Source organism: Mastigoproctus giganteus, chromosome 5, assembly GCF_048544385.1.
Source record: "Mastigoproctus giganteus isolate SK-2022 chromosome 5, ASM4854438v1, whole genome shotgun sequence".
Lineage (NCBI taxonomy): Eukaryota > Metazoa > Arthropoda > Arachnida > Uropygi > Thelyphonidae > Mastigoproctus > Mastigoproctus giganteus.
Window position 1 is genome coordinate 216,426,625 of NC_143579.1, and position 18,186 is coordinate 216,444,810.

Below are 18,186 nucleotides of genomic sequence, written 5' to 3' on the forward strand. Positions count from 1 at the left end.
AAAGGAAAGCAAGAGCTGGTAATAGTGCAAAGAAGAACGGATGGAAGTAAAGAAAGATCTAAGTATGAAGGATTTGAACACGTTAAGGAAATAATGGGTAGGCTTAGGGCCTACTTATATGATGTGCACAGTAAAGTCCCTACTGCAGCCATGAGAGCAATTTTAGATCTTTGGGACATTCTTGAAACAAAAGCTATGGATGTCCTTAGGGAAAATTTGTTATTAAAAGAAAAGTTATGCTCATGTGGTTAAGGAAAATCAGTAAAGGAAATTAAGAAGCCCAAGATGCGTGTTGATAAAAGCAGCAAATGACAGATTCAAGACAAGCGAGGATGTTAAACAAGAAGTCTTGAAAGAAGTGAAGGTTAAAAACATAAGAACAATTAGAGAATGTAATTCCAAAAGTTGTTCATCCTAGAATAGTTATATTTGATATTGAAAAGGACATTCAGAAAGCAGACTTTCTGGAACAGGTATGGATAAAGAACCGTAAAGATTATGGGGTATCCAAGAGTTTAATGAAAATGTTGAAATTGTCTTAATAAATAATGCTAATGTGTCCAATTGGATATTGGAGGTTAGATCGAAGCTCTGGAACGTAATAAGACAGAAAGAAAGAATATATGCTAACTGGATGGCATACAAATATAAAGAAATATTCTCTGTGACTCAGTGTTACAAATGCCTAGGATTTGGTCATGTATCTAAATATTGCAAAAATAAGGCTGAGGGACCAGTCTGCTGTAACTGTAAGAATAGAGGCAGGAAGTGTGATCACACTGCTACTGATAAGGATTGCCTTGAGTACAAAAGAGCTTCAGAATTATATAAAAATAAAATAAGTTATGGCCGAAACACTAAGTGTATTTCAACTTAATGCACAACGGTGGTGCAAATTCACTTAGAAATGGAAAAGAAGGGCATTGATGTGAGTTTACTGCAGGAACCCTATGAAGTAGGGGGCAATGTACGAGGATACCCAAGTAATTATAGAATTTGATCATATGGAAATAGTCCGAAAGTTGCAAGAGAAGACATGATTTGGTGGTTACCAAGATAACAAGCCTATCAATGAAAATATGATATGTGCCGAAGTAACTGGCGCAATTGGCAGAGTCTACACTGTCTCACTTTACTGTCAGCACTCGGATGACATAAATCCGTATATAAATTACTTGGAGAAAATAAGGGATGTACTACAAGGATGCCATATTGTTATTGTGATGGACTCTAATTCTGTCCTGTGGGGTAGTAGGGAGTCTGATGGGGGGGGGAGAGAGAGAGAGAGAGATCCTTGAGGACTTCTTGTCTACCTCTGGTATGGTCGTTATCAATGTCCCATATACCAACATATAGCTCTGTACATGGGCAGTCCTATATTGATGTTACAGTATGCACTGTGTATGTGCTGGATAAAGTACATGACTGGAAAGTTGTTGATCATTTGACTACAAGTGATCACAATGGCATTTTGTTTCAACTGAGTTGCATTGAGAGATTACGGGAAGTTAAAGAAATAGAAAAGTTTTCTGTCAGAACTGCTAATTGGGAGAGTTTTAATCTAACTTTCAATCAAATAGTGAATGAAATAAATTGGGATTCACTTAGTGTTAGTGACTATGTGTATAGAGCCTCGAATATATCAATGAAAAAGAAAAGGATGATATCAAGACCTGTGATGTGGTGGAATAGGGACTTGCAGCGGATGAAGGTTGAACTAAGAGCAATTAGGGAAAGATTTCAGAGGTTTAGAAGGACTGGGGATGTTCAGATGACAGAGTTGTACAAATCTATGTATAGGAACTTGTGTAAAGATTATGTTAAGGCCATAAATGTCTCAAAGCAGACTTCTTGGAAGTCTTATGTGTCGGAGAAAGGCTTGAGAGATCCCTGGAATACTGTTTTTAGGCTAATTACGGAGAAATATATTTTTAACTATATTAATTTTACTGTAAATACAAGGAGTATGGACACGATCCTGGATGAGTTGTTTCCCGATATAGATACACAAGAATATAAGACCTGATTTGTTAGTTAACATGTTTAACAAATGCTTGGAGTTGGATTCTTTCCCTGAAGTGTGGAGTGGCCGTTTTGAAGTTGATAATGAAGAGTCCAGATAAGCTTCCAAGTGAACGAGGTTCATATCGTGCCATAGCACTGTTATCTGTAATAGCAAAAACGATTGTGTATCAGTTGACTTATGTTTACATATGATGAGAATCACATGTCCTCTAATAACCAGTATGATTTTAAAAAAGGAAAGTCTACAGAGGACGCTATTTATCAGATGATATCATATGTTCAGAGCTATGAGGGGGGCGTTATGTCCTTGGAATCTTCGTTGATTTTCACGGTCCATTCGACATGCTTTGGTGGGAGGGAATCCTCTCTAGGATTAGAACTATTGGATGTTCAGACAACCTGTATTCAGTATTTAAGGAATATTTCTCAAAACATAAGATAGTGGTAAGAACTGGACACACAGAAGTAAGAATAAATGTAACACGTGGTTGTTTTCAGGGCTCGGTGATTGGTCCTCATGCCTGGATGACTTTTTGTGTAGGAATCACAACTAGAGGTACATGCCTCTCAGATCATGGAAGAATTAATAGAGTGGTCTACTCTATTTAAATTACAGATTTCAAAAACGAAAACTGTGCAGATGCTGCTTAAGGGTCACTTAAGCATGAATAGGTGTCTGGTGGTAAGAGCACTTGATATGTCCATTCGATACGTAACTTCTGTTAAGTATCTTGGTGTATGTGTGGGGGATAGAATGGCACTTGTGGAGCATATGAAGTATTTAAAAAATAAAGTGCAGGTGCTTTATGCTAAGCTAAGAAGAATGATAAGAACTGATTGGGGGATAAAAGGAAGAGCCTTGAATCTTCTTTATGATTGTGTATTTGTCCCCATCATAACTTACTCTTCAGTAGCCTGGCTGCAGAGGATAACAAATTCTGTTGTCAAGAAATACTTGCTCCAAGCACAGAGGTTCGCTCTCCTATGTACGACACGTGCTTGTAGGACGGTGTTGACAGATGCTCTGCAGGTTTTGGCTGGTCAACTACCTGCTGACTTGTGGACCAAAAATTTTTCCGCATTATCATACTGTACCAAGAACAATATAAGAAAAACAGCGTTGGGTGTGGCCTCTTGTCCTCATTCACATAAGATATACACTAGATGTGATCTTAAGGATGAAAAGGTAAGAATAAAAAGTGAATTAATGGCAGTATGGCAACAAAGATGGGACATGAGCAAGAAAGGCCGTTTTACCTATATGTATCTTCCCAAGGTGGACATATTGAATGTGCGAGCGAATCCTTGGTAGCAATTTGGATTACATGCCACATTTCTAATTACAGGACATGGACTGGTCAAAAGATTATGAGTTGGGACTTGCAGAAAGTGATTTATGTTCTTGTGGACAACAAGAAACCAGTGCACAGATTATGTTGCATTGTAGTAGTTACGTTGATTTGAGGAATGAGTTGGAGGTGTGCTTGGGTGGACTTGAACAAGGAAATCTTTGGATCATGTTCATGGATAGGGTTCTATTTTGGTATTTTAATAATTTTGTGAGTTTGGTTTTTAAGCGGAGAGCAAGACAAAGGCTAGATAGTAGTACCTGCCTCCCCGTGGCTGGGGACGGTAACATAGTCCATTAGGATATGTGAGACGACATTAGCTAAGACTATATGCTTCTTGGCTATGGCTAAGAGGTATAGTGCTCTCCTTTGAAGTGAGTGTTGTTTATGAATTTTAAATAGTTTGATGTTTAATGAAATGTTTTAACACAGTCAAGAAATTTTTCACTGAAGTAGCATAACATAACCCACATATAAGCCTCGGCTTAGGAGGTGGACTTGCTGACGGTGTACTGAACGAATATACTCACTGGCTAAAAAATTAAAAACCTCTAAAAAAATTGGCATCAACAGATAATTAAATGTACATATGCAAATGCAAATTGTCACATGATGTTATCACAAGCTCCTTGGTATCAGATAACTACTGTATGCTTTTCTGTGGCTTCTTAGTTGATCTGCTCATGGAGAAGACAGGTGATCTTTCCGATTTTCAGAAAGGTGTTATCGTTGCAGCAAGTTTAGCTGCGCTACACTTGTGAAAACAAAGGAACTCACTGGTGTAACAAAAGCAACAATCGCAGAACTACACAATGAGTGGAAAATTAAGGAAATGAAGCTCTTAAAGGAAGAAATGCAGCAGAAAGTTGTACTCGAAGAATAAGATGGCGAGAATTTAAAGCAAATTGTACACCAGAATAGAAGGTCCAGTACGTACCAAGTGACTGAAAAATTTAAATTAAGCATAGATTTTCAAACAAAATACTCATCTGAAGTTGAAGAATATGGTATTTAGTAGTCATATGCCTATATAAAAGCCACTATTTTTTTATTTTATTTTTTTTTTTTTGCAGAAAACAAAAATGACTGGAGTATTGCAGCTGATCTGACTGTTTGTGGGAAAAAGATTTTTTTTTTTTTAGTGAAAACTCCAAACACGAAAGGCATCAAAACCTATAATACTTAGTACGGTGCATGGGTTGAAGGAGAAGTATGGGGGGGGGGGGGGAATGCTGGAAACTTTGCTCTAGAAACTAAACACGGACTTCACCACTTCAAGCCCCAATAAGCAAAATGGTGGTACTGCACCGGTTGATGAGAGCGATCTACCACCTAGGAGTGGTCTGACAAGTCTCAATTTTCACTTTTCTCTTGTGTTGGGTGAACTTCACGAAATCAAGAATACAGACTGTCATACATTCTCTTGGTATGGACTTGGTGTACTTATACCATTAGGTTGTGTTCCCTCCAATGAATATCTGTAATATTGGACCAACTTCTGCCTGCAATGCTTCATATTTGCCTGGGTTGTGATGAGTTCTTTCAAGACAACGCAACTATTCACCACATAAAAAATTCTAACTGAATGGTCCAAATAGCAACATTTTGCTATTTGGCTGTATAAATTTTTGGGGTGGACTCCAGTTGAGAATATCTGGGATATGTTGGAAAGGGCAGTTCAAATACACTGTCGTCTACTGACCACAATACAGCAGCTGATAAATACCATGATGGAAGAAGTAGAGGTATATTCTCTAAAACACCTGTGGAAATCATTCCATGTGGTAGGGGCTGTAATTTGTAATATCTAGTTGAGCAAAAGTTGGCCCAACTCGATATTGAATAAAGATGGCTAATTTTTTGGCCGGTAACTGTATGTCTCAAAAGTCTATTTCCAAGATATTAAACAATCATAAAACAAAATGAAGCTGAAATAAACTTCTAAAAGGAAAATAGCTAAAGCAGCTGTTCAAAGTGGCCTCCATATTTTGTTCAATGTGAAGAATATGTTTCCATGGCATATAAAGTGGCTATATTTGTTCTCCCTACAACAGGTGAAAACAGCCTGGATTCAAGTCCCATCAATGATGTGAACTTTTATGAGCTCTTTTCACACTATGGCAGAGTTAGTCTCAGGAGAGGACAGCATGATTTTTCAACCAGCAAAATACACAAACTGACCAGAGAACACTTGCAATAGATGAGGACGATTCTTGATAAGGGTATCCTTACCACGAATTACCCTCATCTAATGGGTATGTTCCTGTGTGCCCTCCATTAAAGTGGAACAGTTTCATTTGTCATTCATTTGGTCTGGGTTTAATTCTCATTGAAAACTGGAGATTTTCTAGTCCTCTTGCATTGAGGGTGTAGTTAGTCAATCACACATGGAGGGAGGTAGGGTTTTTCAGCTTGAGCAACTAGCAAATTAGCCCATGAACATAACACACGTATGGATATAAGTTTTGCTTGGGAGCATTCAAGTAAAATCTGATTTATTTTAGGTTGTCTTGTGTTGTATACATATAGAATAAATGGTGGATTTCATGTGATATCCATACAAAGTAATCTACAGGTGTAACACCAAGTGATTGTGGTGGCCAGCAAGAATTGATGCCCTATACAGGGTCATTCTGACCAATCTGCCGGTTATTGAATTGTATTTAGAGTCAGAAACATTGTAAGAAAAGTAAGCTGGTGCACTGTTCTGCATAAGCCACATTCTCTGCCAATTTTCAAGTGGGTGTCTCCCTAGAGTACTGCATACAGGTGTGGAGGCCTCATTTTAGGATGTAGAGCTGCTGGAATGAGTACAGAGGACAACAAGATTGGTGAGGGGAACAAAGGATTGCTCTTACCAAGAAAGGCTTAAGTACTGCAAATTGTAGCATCTGGAGACTAGGCACCTTAAAATTGATCTGATTGAGGTATGTATAAGGCCTTGAATGGTTTGAGCAAGCTCAATGCTGATGGGATTCTTCATCTTGCTCAGATTACACACCTGGGGAAGCATAAATTTAAATAAATTGAGGAGAGACAGTTGTAGAATAGATGTGAAGAAATTTAGCTAGTGGGTGGTTGATTGCTGAAACAAACTTCCATCGGTTGTTGTGGAAGTTGATAGCTTAAATAAATTCAAGGAAGAACTGGACAGATGTTTGGAGCAAATGGATGGGTGAAGTGGGAAGTTTTTTTTTTTTTCTTTTGGCTGATACTTTATAAGCTTGCTTTTTAGCATTACATTCCTCTAATAATGCTAAAAGTTTCTGAAAATTGTTCTGCAGCAATCATAGTATGCCAATCTTGAAAGTCTTGCAAATAAAAAAAAAAAAATAAAATAATAAGATTGTCCCCAAGAACACCATACCAAGTCCTGGTATGAATATGACTAGTTTTTATATGCATATGGAATGGGCACAATAAATGTAAAATATTGAAATGAGTATTGCCAATTGTATATCCCAGGTATGATTCAAGAGTTGAGAATTCCATTCCTTTTAAATCATTCACCTGTAATCAGAACATGGCTGAGAAATGGAGGCTCATGTCTACATTGCACAATGAGCCAATGAAAAATGTTTTTACCTCTGTTCATACCTTGTGGCAACAATTCTTATCCTTTGCTGTTTGCCATACGCTTGCATTGAAACATTTAAACAACCTGACAACCCTTTGGTAATTGAAGGAGATACTTGTATGGCAAAAAGCATTTGCCCTTCAACATTAGTTTTTCAAAATCTCCCTCTGCTAGCTTTTACTTGTAATGGTTAAAAGCATACCTGTTTCTCTGTGTCATCTCTCCATGGCAACAATCTTATGGCTCTCCATAAATGGAAATTGCATATTAATTCAACAAAAGTAAACAGATTTATAGTCTCCCATAATCCATTCAATTTAACAAATGCTATACAGTAAATGAAGCAGTGGATCCTGAAACTCAAGTGACTGACAATTAACACAGCTAGTAATGTACTGTGACATGCTGGTTATTTGCATGAGTAACAGAAATATTTGTGTAATAAGAAAAACACTGTTCATTGCATTGGCACATGTTTGGCACTGTTTAAAGCTTGTTTTAAAGTCATATTTTTATGAAGTAAATTTGAACATAAAAATATTTTGTTTTGCATGATTTTGTAATTTGATCATTGCTTAACATCTTGGGAATAAAATCTTTTGAGGAATATGTAATGCTTGCACTCACTGCATGAATTCTTGTTTGTTGCCACAACAGCCAATGTTGATAAGATGTTCTGGGGGCAGCAATGTTTCAAATGAGGGAGGAGATAAAGCTTGTGATACAAACCTAAATAATTCAAGAGTAGTAGTAAACTATAGATTACTTAGTCTCAACTGTCTACAGTAATGTCAAGAGTGTTGTCAATAAATGGCTGAATTTGAACTCCTAGTTAGGACAACTAATGCTGATACAATAGAGTTAACAGAAACGTGATGCCACTGGGAAATTGGTGAAAATGATTTCCACTACAGTAGGTTTAATGTATTTAGGAAAGATAGAAGGGGGTCATGCTTATCAAAAACAGCCTGAGCTCAAAAATAACTTTTGTTCAGTCTGAAGTCTGCCAGCATAGAATCTGCGTGGTGTGAGTTAGCTGGAAGGAAAGGAACAATGAGAGTAGAAGTAATCTACAGGGCAGAAAATTGTGAAGAATATGACTACAGTCTTTAAATGCAGATGGAATGGGCAAGCAAGCACGAATGTCTTATTATGGGTGACTTTAATCTGCCCCAGATTGATTGCAATAAGCAGGAGAGAAACTCACCATGGGGAAAACCTTTTTTTAAATAAACTACATGATTATTATTTGTACTAGCATGTTAGAGAAAGTACTAGAGGTGATAATATTCTTGACCTCATCATTATTAAAGATTCAGATGACATCACAGGGCTTAAAGTACAGGAACCATTGTCTGAAAGTGATCAAGCAATCATCAGATGAAGATGTTGCAGTAGTTAAAGCTATAGGTTTTAACTTCAGAAGAGGGGACTTTGACAGTTTAAGATGCTATATGGCATCTGTGAATTGGGCGGATTGCCGAGGGATGGCAAATACATTTGAATTATGGAATATAGTTATAGGAATTTTCTTATTTTTAGTTGTAAATATTGAAAGATATGTAAGTATATGTAAATTGATGAGGTATATGGTGTGCAAAATATGCAGGAAAGTGCTGCAGTAAATGATCTAACTAGCAATTAAATCAGTTCAGCAGATATGGGGAACAGAAAGGGTCTCAAACTTCTACAGTGGTATGATTGCTAGTACATGTCGATCAGATGCTACAGCAGAGATTAAGGCTTTGCCTTTCATGTGTTCGGTGACTAGCATAAGAAAAACATCCAAAAAAGTATCCATGAACAGACAACTTGTAAAAATGTATGGAGCAGATTTTCAAGCATAACCATCACCAAACAACTATGTTTAATGCAGGAGCATCACAAGGCATCACCACCACCTTGTATTTGCACCAGTTGAAGAACTCTACAAATAAGGGTCCTCAACAACAGTTATAATCCCATCAATGACAAGGAATTTTTATGAATTTTTTTTTTTCAAACATGGTCAAGTTAGTCTCGATGAGGGTTGTATGGTTCCCCTCCTAGGAAAACAAGTTTTTCATTCAGCAAACTGACTGAAGAATACACGCAAGTAACCCAAACCTCCACAAAGAATGCACTGGGGAGAGAAGACTTTCATGGAAGCCACCAAACTGGAAAGAGCTAGATAAGGTAAAGGATGGATGCAGGACTGGAAGCAAGTCATGTGGCCTTGATTCAGCATTGATGGAAAATTGTGCATATCAAGAAAACCATCCTGTTGAGTACCTACAGTACAGACTGCTAGAGCTTTTGTGAATTTTGTTGCAAATCAGTTGCACCCAACAACACTGAATGTTTACTTTTACGGATAATATTTTTAGGATTATGTGACCACTGATAGCGCTAAATATTTGAGTAAAAAGGCTAAACAACAACCTACAATTATCAAGTTTCACCAGCATCCATTCTTTATATGTACAAACATACATGCAGACCCTTGTTATTATGTTTCTGTGCTGCTGTGCTTTTTTTTTTTTTTTTATATAACCATTCCCCACACTACATTTTTTCATGTAATGATGTTTTTTAAATTATTTTATCTAAAAATTTCAAACGATTTGTGAAATTGTGTATTTACATTGTGATACACTGTAATTATAATAAATGTATAGCAAACATAAAAGTGAGTTTTTTTTTTTTAATTGTTGCTATATAGTGTATTGGCATTTAAGGCCATATTGAAGTGTATAATATGTCTGTGAAAGCGTGTTTGCAAGTTTTGAGCGCTGCAAAACCAGTAATATTTGAGCCACTTGGAGGCCAAACTGATCAACTCCACTTTCTATAATTTTCTCAATTTTAGTATCAGAGCACACAATTAGTGCTTAACTTTTTCAGAAAACTTTCCAGTTTGGTGTCAGCAGTTGTCCATAATTGAGGTTATTGTGAAGTGTTAAACAAGAAACATCATATTAATTATAAAAGGACATTGTTTTATAAAAGAAACAAAATTTATGGGTGTAATATAAAGATGGTAAGTAATTATTATTGTGACATGCAAGTAATGAATCAGAGTGTAATCCTCCAATTCAAGGAAATGTTTTCGTATTTATTCGGATTCATCATCAGCTTTAAACAAGTAAAATATTGCCCATAACCCAACTACCGAAACAGAGCCAAAATCTTGACAAACGGGATAGAAATATTCAGAACCGTAAAAGACTACAAGGTATGCAGTACAAAAATAGGAACGGATGTTTTAATGCCTGCAAAAGAATTTCATGATAAATCATGTCGGTGTACTTAGAAATGTAATCAAAATATCACTTCTGATCAGAGAAAACAAGCCGTGAGGGCATTTTACAACTTAGAAAGTCAAGTTAAACAAAATATTTTTATAGGGTTCTATTAGAATTGCAACAATAAAAAGACTGTCCCACACATAACACCGGGAAGCCAAGATCTCATCCTTTTAAGTTTTATTTTTGACAAAAGAGGCAAGATGTTCATGTTTGCAAGAAGTATTTTAGGGACACCTATCAGATAGCAATGGATGAATATACAATTGTTATTCAAAAGATGAAGTTTTGTCTCTGAAAGATCGCCAAAGTCACCATGTTCCATACAATAAAATTGATGACTCACATGTCATATAAATTTGTTTCCGTCTTATACCAGTCACTATACAAGAGCTCATAATCCTAGACAACAATATTTGAATGTGTGAAATTAAGATTATGAAATCTATGCATTGCAATGTGAAATAGAAGATATAACATCAGTGTAAGAAAAATATTATTACAACGTACTTTCTACTAAATTCAATTTGCATTTTAAGCAACTTTCCATCAAAACATTTTTTCTCCTGCTGATTGGTACAAAATCATCAGAACATGTAAGAAGAAAAACTGTTTGATATGGTTGAGATGACTCATGACTTTCTTTCCACAAAACCATTAGAAGATTCCGTCACTAACAGAAAGAAAACAATGAAAGGATTATCAGTCAACTGGCTGAACATGCAATGGATTAAATTAGAGAGGTTGAAACCACAAATTATACAATTAAAATGCAAGTTTAACGAAGATATAGAGTTTGATTCAATAAATATTATAAAACCTCAAGCAGGTCGACATCAATAGTGAAAAACATAGACCAGCCCTTGTTATATATCCTTCTGGTAGATCTGTAACAAAAGAAAATAGATGATGGACCTACTGAAATACATTCCTCCCATTAAACATGACTATTACAAAAATTTAAAGACAAATCAAGGTGACAGTATGTTGGATGCATCTGACATTGAAGATATTATTTATGTTAATAATATAATAAAAACAACAACAATAATAATAAAACAGTTCCTCTATCAATTTTCTGTTGAAAGTTCCATAATAAATAATGTTATAACGACTTTTGTCGTATTTATTTTTTTCTGCAATTTCCATATTTTCAGTTGCCAAATTGATTAACTCCATAAGTTTATAGAAAATTTGTAAAAACATGAACACATTTTTTTTATGTATTTTATATCTTGCAATATAAAACCTAGATCTTAAACGATCCACTATATAATATTTGTTGGTGCATATATTTCAAGCTAAATTTTAAAAAATAATATTTATAACTTCATCAATTTTCTTTACTTTTTATTTCATGGAGTTGATCAGTTTGGCTTCTGAGTGCCTCATTTAATGCATATGTAAATATTAGTTTATATACTGTTCAGTAAAAACATTATGACCACCTACCTAACAGTGAGTATATCTTCCTCTTGCCACCAGTACAACTGCTGCTCTTTATGACATCTGAACATTGCAGGAGATATGATGTACCAGGATAGTGTCGTATAGATCTGTGACAGTGTAATGGAGAATCCAAACACCAGATATGTTGGTCCACATAATCACAATCCAGTGAATTTGATGGACAAAGTAACACCCTAGAAGTCACTTTTGTGTTTCGACAAACCACTAATGGTTTACTGGTACCATGGCAGGGCACATTATCTTGCTGGAACATACCTGTACCATCTGGGAAGGCAGTCACCATGAAGAGGCATACCAGATCAGCCACAATGAATAGGTAGTTTTTAGCATTCAGTGTGTGTAAGGCTATAAGGGCACCAAGAGATTCCCAAGAAAATATTCCTTCCATAAAAACACTGCCACCACCTGCCTGTTTCTGCCAAACCAGGCCATCAGAGTGATTCCTCTCTGCTGTTTGTCACCATACCCTTCATCTACAATTCACATGGCATAGCAGGAAAATGCAACTTCTTTCAAGTTGTTAATGGCCAGTGATGCCATTCAGTTGCAAACTTTAGACATCATTGGTAATGGGTGGCTGTAAGGATGGATCCTTCAACATGGCACCTACTTAGAAGGTAGGATTATGGTCTTGGAAACAAGACCATAATCCATTCCACTTTTCTATCAGGTCACACAAAGTGGGACAGCCTACATTTATCACGACCATCAAAGAGGTGTGGGTACTTACCACTGGGCTGGCAACTGCAAAACAGCCCACAAGATTCACAATTTGTGTAATACTGCCACTGTTCTATCAGGTCACACAAAGTGGGACAGCCTACATTTATCACGACCATCAAAGAGGTGTGGGTACTTACCACTGGGCTGGCAACTGCAAAACAGCCCACAAGATTCACAATTTGTGTAATACTGCCACTGTTTAACTGGTACTACTTGAGTCATCCCTTTTTTAAATCTGTCAGATCATGTCCCTTGCATCGATCAAATACTTCGTATGGACTGCATGTCATGAACATGCAGTATCACATTTAGCAATTCTCACTGTGACATGCCACCAAACAGGGGGAATGGCCATAATGTTTTGACTGGACAGTATGTATATATTACTGGATACTTTTGAAGAACTTGTAATGCTAGCTATTTCAGGCAAAATTTTAGCTCCTCTGTTTCTAATTATGGTTAAATAGGAGCTATATAATAACATAGTAAAATAAATTGGAATTTATTTTACTATGTCAGCTCTTCTCTGGTCTATATCTCATTTCACAATTACTTCTGCATTTCTCAAATTTAAAACTTGACATTTCTGAGACAGGTTTGTTAATATAACTTGTTAATATAATTCAACAACTTTCAGTTTTGTTTTCTTTTTCTCCTTTTCTTAATTAAAATTTTGTGGTCTCAATATGTACTCCAGACATTCCTGTGCATGGCCATACAGTAAGTATATAAGCAGCAACAGAATTAATTTTTATGTTGTAAAAAAATTATGCTTTCTTATGAAAAACATCAATTCTATGATAACACCTAGTTTTCATATGCAAGGGTTTAACATGCAAAGTTCTCCCAAGTTTCTTTACTAAGGCTGTAAGTGCAATTTCCAGTAGCTTGTTAAAGGTGACACTTTTAAACATGTTTTAAATTCAAAATGAAGGGAAAACTTAAACTTAATGGCCACACCTATACATTTGCTATAAATGAACAATCATAAATGAAATAAGTTTGTTGATGAAAGGGAAAACAATGTGACACTTCATTCTCTAAAAGGCATTGGAAAAACAATATTTCTGAAGATCAAACTGGACATTGATCTGTGTGAGAGGCTGAGTAGATAATTAACTTTAAAGTAATAAAATAATTAACTCCATGTGAGAGACAGAAAAAATTATAGTTTATTAGTACCAAATACATAATACAATTATTACAAAATGTTTGAAATAACCAGGTAATCTTGCCCTGAATTATTTCGGAACTTCTTTGGGCACCAAGTCTAAAGAAAGTAAAAAGCGAATGAAGGTAATACAAGTTTTCAAAAACTCAAATTAGCATATCAATTTCTTAAGCAGAAATTGATATTTTTAGCATTTCTAAGCTAAATAGATTATAGCAACTAAAATTATAAAAGTAAATTGGATATTTTAAATAAAATAATTACCAATGGTTTCTTTGCCAGGGCTAATATAGCAATTATTAGCTCTTTTACTAGATGTTAATAATAAGAAGATAAAACTTTCCAGAGAACAAATGAAATATATTCCACTCTATATAGCAACAAAACTAATAACAAAGTTATGCTGTGGATTGAATAGTTAATAGAATAATAGTTGAACAGTTGGGTTAAAAACATCACTGGTTATGGTGTTATGCTAATTCAAGTTTTTAAAAACTTATATTATGCTTCTTTCTTCAGACTTGATGACAGAAGCCAAAGAGTTCTGAAAAGTCTTTGATTTCAGGGCAAGATTATCTGGAAATTGTTTCATAGTAATTGAAGTAAGCTCTTGAGCCAGAAAACTATAATTTTGTTTATTTATTGTGTGGAGTCAAGTGTTTTATCACTTTAAAGCTAAATTGGACAATACTAAGTATTTTCAAATGCACAATGGTTTACTTCTGTTGTATGAATGTCCTTTGCCATAGCACTAAACTGTTGAAGCAATTTGTAGACATTCTAATACATGCATATGCTTAATATCTGGTGCATATATGTATTATGTGTGCCTGCCTGGCAACCCAAAGACCATGGGTTTAAATCAGAGTAGAAAATGCAAAAACCTTGGGAGGTGAAATATGGCCACAGAAGCTGATGTGCCAACAACTAACAAAAAAAAAAAAAAAAAAATATATATATATATATGTTCTGCTTTTTCAATAACACATAAGTGTAAGGAGAAAGAGAGCCCTTTTACTCCTAACATCAGTTATTGTCTACTGTAAATGTATTTCTTGATAGTGCCACTTTCACAGATGTATAAGCCATATGTACTCACCATATGTACATGGGACTGTGTGACAACATTTTTTCTCTATGAAGAGGAACCCTTGGAGAAACTTCATGATAGCATCTCAGCAATCGCAGACTGAAAACTCAGAAATGAGTAGCAAATTTTCAATAAAATTTACTACACAATGAATTTTATTCTTTTGTAGTTAAAATAAAATTCAGAGTTTTAATTATACAGTAGTGCCTACTTTTAACAATACTGTTTTTAGCAACACATAAGATTTTCATTTTTAATGACATTTGTAATTAACAAAAACAGAGTACTTTTGTATGTTTTTAAAAGCATGCACTACTGTACTGGATTTAAAAGTCTTGAAAGTCAAATTCCAAGAAAAGGCTATTCACATTAAATATGTTTTATTTTCTTTTTTTTTTTCAAATTTAACCAATGGTCAAAAAAACAATTTTATTTACTCAGCAATTTTGCTTAATATACATGAAAAAAAAAAAAAAGTTCATATATCTGCTGAAATTCAAACTCAACAGTCACGGGTATTAAATATGAAACATTTTGGTCCTTCACTTCTGTAGTATGCAGTCTTTCTGGGAATACAAACCACAGTAAATGCTTGCATAATTAAAAGTGTGACTACTTTCATGCAATTTGCAATCTCTTCTTTAACAGTAATGATATTGTTATAAGTGAACTGTGGGACTGAAGGAATATTCATGATGGGTGCCAAAATCAATCTTCCTGTTATACTGCTAAATAACAATCACCACGAGTGCAACAACCATATGAATCCTGCGTGCAACAGATTTGATACTTTTGCAGTGATAAGAAACCTTGTCAACTCATTTTAGTATTTTCCCAAACCAGAAACAGTGTAAAAAATAGTCGCTTTGTAAAAACTATTCTGTACACTCTTACCACCTATTATAAGGTTTTGTACAATTATGACTTTGTTCTGTGATGCCAAGTTAGCAACGCCAGCATCATGATTGCACTATTTCAGTGCTTAGAAACAGTTTTGGTAATTCTAGGATTATCAGTTCTTACCAACCAGAAATGTTCTTTCAATCATAAGGCTTGGCTTGCAGAGCTTTGGCTTGCATATATTACTGCACCAGCCAAGTTAACACCGGCAGCCAAAACAAATACTGGAAACCATCGGCCATGGGACTGTGTGACTAATTCTGCTGTAAGTGGTCCACACAAAATGCCAGGTACAGTAGCCTGCAGAAATAAAAAAGTATGCATATACCATAAGAACTTACATATTTAACAAATATTCTTCAATTTTTTTTTTATTACCGTAAATCACTTTCATTTGAAATAATCTAATTGTTAATTTAAGTCATTACCCCAAAATCACATATAAGCTTCAAGTGAAACTTCTAGAGAGTATCATTAATTTGTAAAGTTTTAGGGCATAAAGCTTCAGGCTACAAGAATCTATATAACCACACTATAAATATTCTAAAGCATCAATTTATATAGCCATAAAAATATAAGCTATTTCCCTAGTTGATAGTGGCACATGCCGCATCTTAAGTTGTCATAGCCTCTTTTCCTGAAATTAAAAGCCAAAGTTTTGCCTTTAACAACTGGTACCTATCTCCTCATCATCCAACTTAAAATACTGGTTATGGAGTTCTGATCACTATCTATCACTGGTTCCCGTATTGTCAGTCCTATGACAAAATTTGGTTAGTAGGTGACAATCAGATATACAATATTCTTGCCACTAGAACTTTTTCCTAACATGCTGATACAAATAACAGGCACCTAGTTGATTTAATAATTTTGTTCCCATGGTAAGTTTCCTCTCCCAGTTAATGGATTGATAAGGGGAGGGAAAATTTAAATTATCCATAATTGAACTCAGGCTGCTCTTAATAACAAGCTCATACTGCTTATCACCTCACTAACCTTTCTAAATAAATGGTGAAACTCATCATCCCCTATTTCTAGGTGACACCCACTTCATTAGCCTTATTATATCACTGTTAGTTTCCTAACAAGGAGTTCAAACTGAAGTTATTTAAGCTCATTTTACTAGATTTAGTATTTTAGTACAGTAGAATATCAGTTATCCGGAATAATTTGAAAGGCTGATCTTTCTTTTTTTTTTTTTTTTTATATTGGTTTATATTTTTAAAAATTTAATTAATCTTAATTATTTAATATAATCGTTAGGTAAGATTAAATTTATTTAATCTTACCCTACATTCGATTATCCGGAAAAGGTCTGGTACCACATAAAGAACAACAGATGGAAGCATTTTCCAGCAATCAACCACCTGTTGGCTTAAGGCTGATTTTTGCACATCTATTCTGCAACCATCCTTCCTCAATTTGAATTTATCCCCCTCGTGCATAGTCTGAGCAAGAATCCCATAAGCACTGAGCTTGCCCAATCCATTCAAAGCCTTAGACACCACAATCAGATCACCTTGCAGGCGCCTAGTCTCTGGACACTGCAATTTGCATAACTGAGGTCTTTCTTGGTAAGAGCATCCTTTTTTTCCCCCTCGACAATCTTGTCTTTCTCTGTAACCATTCCAGCAACTCTACATCCTTCCAAAATAAGGACTCTACCCTCTACAGTACTCAAGATGTGACCTCACCAATGCATTATACAATGGAATAATCACCTACTTATCCCTGCTAGAAAAATTCCTGTATAACATTGACCAAACCCCATGAGCTGTGTTGGGAGCCTATCTGTACTACTCGGAGAACTTGATATCTGACTGCATAATTACCCCCAAGTCTTTTCCATTTTTCACAACCCTGAGTGCAGCACCACAAAGTTAACATTACTCTGGGGTTACTATTACCCACATGCAGTACTTGCATTTGTCAATGTTAAATTGCCTTACTGTCATTAACCACCCTGCCAATCTTTGTATCATCTGACAGAACCACAAAAAAATGAATAAAAATAAAATCAGAAAACAGAAACATCACTTAAATCTAAAAAATATATGAATGTGCATTAAAATAAATATAATTTATTTAAAAAAAAAAAACATTACTAAAAATATAATAAGCATAAACGACTGAAATGTAAAGAAAAAATTTCTGGCTGGGAAGTAAGTTGTCTCTGCCATCATAGTGAATGTACTACGCATCTTTCAATATCAATTATTAGGTGATGCTTTCCTACTAGTGGCAAGTGGTGCCATAACTGGCAAATGCGATGGGATTACTAAGGAACAATAAAAACTTACTCCCAGTAGACATCAAGTTTTACCAGTTTGTTTCTCAATCCCAGTGTACAGGGATTCAAATTTCAGCAATCCCAGGCACTCTGAAATTACCAGGAATCAGTTAAAATTAGATGTATCACTGAGATTTTAAAAAAAGATTAAACTACGTGAAAACTAGCATTTATTATGTGAATGCAAGTAAAATATGCTGAATTTTTTTTTTTTTTTTTTTTTTTAAATGCAGTATGTACATTACCAGTATACTGTATATGGGCTAACAAAACTATAAAACATAACGTGTAAACAAACAACAAAATA

At 35.2% G+C, this 18,186-nt stretch overlaps 1 protein-coding gene across 1 annotated transcript in view; it reads left to right on the forward strand.

Moving 5' to 3' along the window:
* The first annotated feature begins 2,689 nt into the window (after positions 1-2,689).
* Positions 2,690-18,186, forward strand: part of LOC150086106 (transcription termination factor 2-like) — a 17,548-nt gene continuing 2,051 nt past the window's right edge. The window contains exons 1-2 of the mRNA XM_090374797.1: positions 2,690-3,211; positions 3,372-3,657. Of these exons, the coding sequence (XP_090230923.1) occupies positions 2,690-3,211; positions 3,372-3,657 (808 nt within the window). The remainder of the gene's footprint in view (positions 3,212-3,371; positions 3,658-18,186) is intronic.